At 48.2% G+C, this 6060-nt stretch overlaps 1 protein-coding gene across 7 annotated transcripts in view; it reads right to left on the bottom strand.

The window, feature by feature from the left end:
- Positions 1–234: 234 nt before the first annotated feature.
- The window catches only part of SPTBN1 (spectrin beta, non-erythrocytic 1), a 209084-nt gene continuing 203258 nt past the window's right edge, over positions 235–6060 (bottom strand). For 5 of the 7 annotated variants that reach the window (XM_058278571.2, XM_004454230.5, XM_058278572.1 and 2 more), the window contains 4 exons: positions 5082–5320; positions 3815–3988; positions 2298–2340; positions 235–1546 (listed from right to left, as the gene is read on the bottom strand). In XM_058278571.2, the coding sequence (XP_058134554.1) occupies positions 1328–1546; positions 2298–2340; positions 3815–3988; positions 5082–5320 (675 nt within the window). In that variant the 3' untranslated portion in view covers positions 235–1327. The remainder of the gene's footprint in view (positions 1547–2297; positions 2341–3814; positions 3989–5081; positions 5321–6060) is intronic. The other 2 variants (XR_011646105.1, XR_011646106.1) reach the window with 1 other exon arrangement.

Below are 6060 nucleotides of genomic sequence, written 5' to 3'. Positions count from 1 at the left end.
CTCGCGGCTCAGGCTTGGCAAGCTCTCTGATGAAGTTTTCATAAGTAAAAGTTAAATATGGATGTGTAACTGCTGAGCCTTCCACATTTATCATTCTGTTTGCTGTGGCTTCAAAGTTAAGCCAAGCGGGAACCCAGACTGACCGGGTGAGGTTTCCTGCTGGCCATTTCTCGCACTGCAATCTCCCTTCTTGGCATTCATGCAGGAGAGGAAAACGACAATTAGCCACTGTGCTAGGTTTAAAAGCATTTAATGACATAGCATATAATTCACAGATAGGGCACACGTTGAGAGGTACAGGTCAGACGACTGGGCACCAGGCCTGAGCGACCACCTCCCTGTTCAGGCCCAGCCTCTGAAGTTCATTCCTATCAATGCCATGTTGATTGTGCAGTAGATGAAAACTTGTCATTACAATAGTTACAGTGACAGAGAAATGCACACTATGTATCAAAGAGCAAGGTAATGAAGCAAATTATAACACAGTGTGGCAACGCACGAGCAAGTAACCATTAGAGTAACATTACTTTGTCCAGTAAATGCTTCAGTTCCACTTGTACACTTAACCAATGATTTAAAGGGTTTATTATACATCTAGTTTTATTATACTTTGTACTAGAATTATCTCAAACATACAATATAATGTATTTCGGCAAAAAAAAATTGAAATTACAGATTATTTAAAACAGTATCAGTTTTCTACTCCTTCTTGTATACTGACATTCTTAACTGTCGCAGTTGATGCAGAAAAGCCGCATGTCGTGGGGTAGTAAGTGATGCCAGATACAAATGGTTTGGTCTGTAGAGTTAACATGGAGCTGCACTGTGGCTGCAGCGAGATTGTAATACACAATCTGTTAAACAGAGGTTAGGGCCATCGTGGCCACTTCAAATAGTCAAGACTCAAGGTAACCACCCAAGTAAATGGAAGAGAATGGTGTCAGGAAACTGGTATGTTTCGTCTCTGGTGAGCACAGGAAATATTGTTTAAGCACCACTGCCTTGCATACCAACAGCACTAGAGGCGGGTTATTTCCAACACAGCCTCACAAAATTGAGGAACAGTTTAAATATTGAGATCTAATCTATATAATTTTGTTTAAAAAAAATCTGGTCTCCCCTCTGCACCTCAAACTTTTGTAACTTGGAGATAAAGTATTTAGGTGTTTCCCCCCACCCCCCCTCAAGAAATGCTCTATAAATTAAAAAAAGAAAAATTGACCACATTGAGGAACATTAGGCACAGAGAGTAATGTGTTGGTTCTGAGCTTGCATGCTGGAATTTCACTGAAAAGGAGAGAAGGGCAGGAGGTGGAGGGAAAGGAGTTCACTTCTTTTTGCCAAAAAGGCTGAACCGCTTCTCTTTGTCTTTCTCTTTGTCCTTCTCCCGCTTGCCGGGACTGGACTCGCTGGTGATGGTGACAACGCTGGTTGGTAAGGTCTGGGCCCGGCTGGACGCTGGCGTGCTCTGGGTGCTGGCGGACACCTCGTGCTTATCAGAGGAGATGGCGGAGGAGATGGCCTGGATCCACGTGTTCATTTCCTCCTGGACAAGGGAGGCGGCACAGGTGAGGCTCAACAGAGGGACGTGGGCGTGAGGCGCTCTCGCCTCCCTGGATGCCGCCCACTCCTCCAGCAGTTGAGAGGGCTCGGGAAGGGGGCATCGGCAGTGGAAGCGCCTGGCTAACAGAGGGGAAACCGCCTCCGCTTTACTCAGCATGGTAGAGTGACCAGGGCTCAGCCTTTCCAAGAGCGCAGCTTACGGGATCTGAAGGCCGGCCCCTGGCGCTTGGCCCTGCCAGTGTGGAGCAGCCGGGAGACCGGTCTCCTTCTATGGGCTGCCGGGCCCCAGCCTAGAGGTTACTGTTACAAATTCAAGTGCTGCGCTCTTGTTTGCCTTATTATTCAACGCTCTCTCCCCTCAAGGTGGAGCACAAGTGTGGAATCATGGTTAAAGGGAGCCTGGTACAGCAGGGAGGGGCTCCTGGCTGGGTGTCAGGGTTTGATTCCGGTCCTACGACCACTTCACTGAGCCTCAACCAGGAGGTGGCGGTGGGCAGGGTTCCACGGATTCTGCACTAGCTCTCCTCCCATGGCACGGCGGCAAGAGGACGCTCACGGGCTCCCGGAGATACAGGGAGAACCGACGCCTTCCGAGGTTCGTGACTGTGGAGCCCAGATGCTGGGAACCATCACTGGCCATTTCTTAAACCAGTAACACGGGCAGGAGAGGCTACCATCCTGCAAACACTTGCTAACTCGTCAGTATTTGAGAGAAAGGAATCTTAGAAACTTACATCGTCTTTGGCTTGGAAGAGGTACTCATTGCCATCACTTAGTCTGTAATTAGAAGGAAGAAAGAAACAATTTAACAACAGATTAACACCCCCCCCCCCATCCCATCCCCTCTGTGGGCTATAAGCCGACTGCAGGAACCACATCAGAGCGCTGCATAATGACCAATGACATCTGGGGACCCGCAGAGGCCTGGCAATGGCTCTCTGGACATCAGCTGTATAATTAGGCCACTGAAATACATACAGGTAACTTGGAGCTTTCATCCTCAGGAAGAGGCAAAAAAGCCCCTAACATATTAACGTTTGGCTTTGTTGTGGCAAAGACCATTTGGATACCTGATTACTGCTTTCAACTGAGTTCAAGAGAAAGAGAAAACTCTTTCTAAAAGATGAGCCCTTAAATTCTGCTGCTGAGCTCTTATCTCCTACACCGATGAATTCCAGCGTCTCCGCACAGAGGCACAGGAAGGTGCCCCAGAGGTCTCCTCATTTACGTGCATCCCAGAATGAAAGAATTTGCCTGGCGAGGCTGCTGCCATGACACAGAGATGCCACTTGGCCTGGAGGGTCCACTTCTGAGTCCCCTGTCACCAGGTGGAAGTGGATGATGCGGGTGTAGGTGAGGAGGGGTAGGGCCCTCTGCCCAGGTCCTTTGAAGCTGCCTGTGCCCTTTCTTCGGAGCTGCAGAGCGTTCCACATCCTGGAGAGCCTGCCTATGCCGCTTATCCACAGCGTGACTACACTACACCATTTGCAACTCTCATTTGTGGCCCTCGGCCCAATCCAACTGGCATGAGACACACACGCAGCTGCAGACCAACACTCTTCAGATCCCAAAGTCATATAATATTAAATTAAGTAACACCCTAACCACTACAATGTTTACTTCTTTACATTTTCAATACAGAAAATTCCTGCCCTCCCCCCCCTTTCCTCATGAGTGGAGCTTCTGTCCTTTGGCTCTGCTCTGTAGGGAAGTGTCTGTTCTACAAGATAGAGACATTTGGAATTAGATGGTTCCAGAGGCAGTTGGAACATCTGTCAGGGAGTCAAGGCAGGAGAGGGCTTAGGCTCCACCAAAGCATTTCCTGTTTGTCTCCATCCAGCGTCAGGACGACTCATTTGACCCATCTCTGGATAACTCATGAGCAAAGAACTGCATCTCCTATGTCTGGATAAGCTGAAAAGAGGGAAACTGTTTTTCTAAGCTTCCCCTAACCTGTGCAATGTGAACAGCTCACCTTAAGTCTTAGGGAACAGTAAATTCCAAGTTACGAAAACAAAAGCTCCTTTTCCCTCAACGTTCAGCTACACTTTTAACCACAGGGAACCCACCTGAATCTGGCAAGACCAGCTAAGAAAACTGTGTCAAACCAGTTTTCTCTTTGTTGGGGATTTTTGAAATTGCAGAGAAGAGGAACAAAATGATCACAGCACATGTCTAAGAAATTCAACCCCCAGGGAGCAAATAAACACCAACACTCTTTCTGGCAACCAGGAGGCACAGTAACGCTCACCTGAGCTTGAAAACATGCTTCTTCTTTTTGTAATCAACAGCCACTTCACAGATGGCTTCTTTCAAACTCACAGGGACCTCGCTGTGGTAGGGAATCCCAGAAGCAGCCGTCTTTGCATCTTTGTAGAAACCCATCTCTTGGTTATTTATGACACAGTAAACGTTGTGCCATGACCTAGGCAGCAAAGAAAGGAAGGTCAACGTTCCACACCACAGTCCCTGAAAGAACTAAGAATTTGATTAATTGAAAACGATGCTCATACAACATGGTGAAGAGGGCAGACTAAGAGGCAGTGTTCTAAAGTTCTAAAGTTCCAAAGCTCGGAAACCCCTGGTGTTAAAAGACCTTCCAAAATTCTGAATTCCACTAAAGGCAAACAATGGAACAAAATTCCTCAGGGGAGACTCCTGGGGCAGGGCAGGTGCCCAACAGTGGCAGGACTAGAGGGCTATCTGGGTCTGACTCTGGACTTGGGGAAAAACAGGGAGCTCCCTTCTAATACCTAAAGGCAGTCTTGGTGCTGAGGGGAAAGGTTTTTGTTGGTGTTTGGTACTCTTCATAGTAACAGAGGGCAGGCTGGGCTCCTCATTTGAAACATGCCTCAGCTGCTCTCTGTATGGCTCCACAACTCAACAGCGAGGGGGACCCAGAGACGCCATGTCCCCTCATGGCACCTTTAGATGAATCAGAATAAGGTGGCTTTTACCCCCGAATACGGCAAACTCTCATAATACACTGATTTTATTAAAACAAGACAATTTACTGCCATGTGCCTGTGTTAACAAAGCTATGCTGCCCTCAAGGTGAAGGGTGACCCTTAGACAGGGGTACCATTGTGGGGTGTACAACTCATACAACTGTATGTGGTGGTTTCAGGCAGCTGGTTGAGCACGCAGGCTTTGGAGTCAGATATAAGTGTCACCTTAGCTTTGTCATTTACCAGGTTTCACTTAAAGACAACTCCTCAAACTCAATCTAGCAAATTTCTTCTTGAAATGAATGAAGGCCCCTTTTGTTCTTCTCATCCATACCTAACTTCTTTTCTCTCAGTGACTTAAGCAGCACTTTATTCCCATTTTCCAACTCATTCCCTGGAAGAACAGGAGGACCCTGGGGGCAGAGATGCTACCAAATGAACAACGAACGAACTACACAAGCGCTGCCCCCCTGCTGCCACCCCGCTGCCATTCCCAACTCAAGAGGCGTACGCCTCGCCCTCTGACAGCTCAGTTTCCCATTCTACTGCCTCAATGCTGGCTGCCGTTACCTGCTTGAAGCTTTCTTGTTGTGGGCCTCCCACTCATGCTTCCGGTTCAGGAAGCCCTCCATCTGGGCTGAAGGCATCTCCTGTGTCCTGGCAGGCAAGGTGGCCGCGCTCTGGGCTGGAAGGCCAGTCTTGGCTTTGCGATCAGAGGTGGGGGAGGGGATGGGGCTGGACTCCTTTGAGCTCATCCTCTGCTCTGCAGCACCGTTGACCATTTCGCTTGTGTCCACCATTTCTGCCATCTGGGGACAGTGGAGAGGCCATTCACTAACCCCATGGGTCACAGCAGGGCCCACATACGCTCTGACTCGCACACGTGGCTGCGTATAAATGCCTGGCACAGAACGAGGCAGTACAGTAAAACCATTGCACACCCCACAAAGCCAGCTGGACACCAAGGACATTAGAAGGTGGGGATGGATTAATACCCGCCCATTTATGGGGAGATGACAAAAGCCAAATGCCAGTATGTGTTTTACTGCACTCTGCTCCTCTGATCGCTCCATTTTCTCTAATATAACTCAGATCATTTCCTCTTACGGTTACTTTAAAACAAAGGACAACGGTAACAACCACACAATTAAATAGGAGAGAGAGAGTAGACGTTATACAGCAGCCACCTTACAACCAAGGACGCCACCAGAAGGGCTGGAAGTTGAAGCGAAAGGGCATTCACAAACAGATCAATAGACAACTCTATCAGAACTACACAGCATTCCCCCGCAATAAGACAAGAAAAGACCTGTGGCTTCTGGAAATGTTCACTGGCTCTCCCCTCCCCACCTCCCCCAAACATCGTCAGAAACATGCAGAAATTAGGAATGACAGTCATGCATTTCACATCTACCATCCCAGTTAGACTTTGGAACTTAGGAGCTGGAAGTAAACAAGGCAAGTCAAACATCAATTTAACCACATCTGCCGAAGTTGTATCGTGAGTGGGTTGTAGTTTGTGTTAAAGGAGCTGGAGAAGCCAATCACA

Source organism: Dasypus novemcinctus, chromosome 17, assembly GCF_030445035.2.
Source record: "Dasypus novemcinctus isolate mDasNov1 chromosome 17, mDasNov1.1.hap2, whole genome shotgun sequence".
Taxonomy (NCBI): Eukaryota; Metazoa; Chordata; class Mammalia; order Cingulata; family Dasypodidae; genus Dasypus; species Dasypus novemcinctus.
Note: the sequence above shows the minus strand (reverse complement) of the source record. Positions and strands in the feature narration are given on the sequence as shown.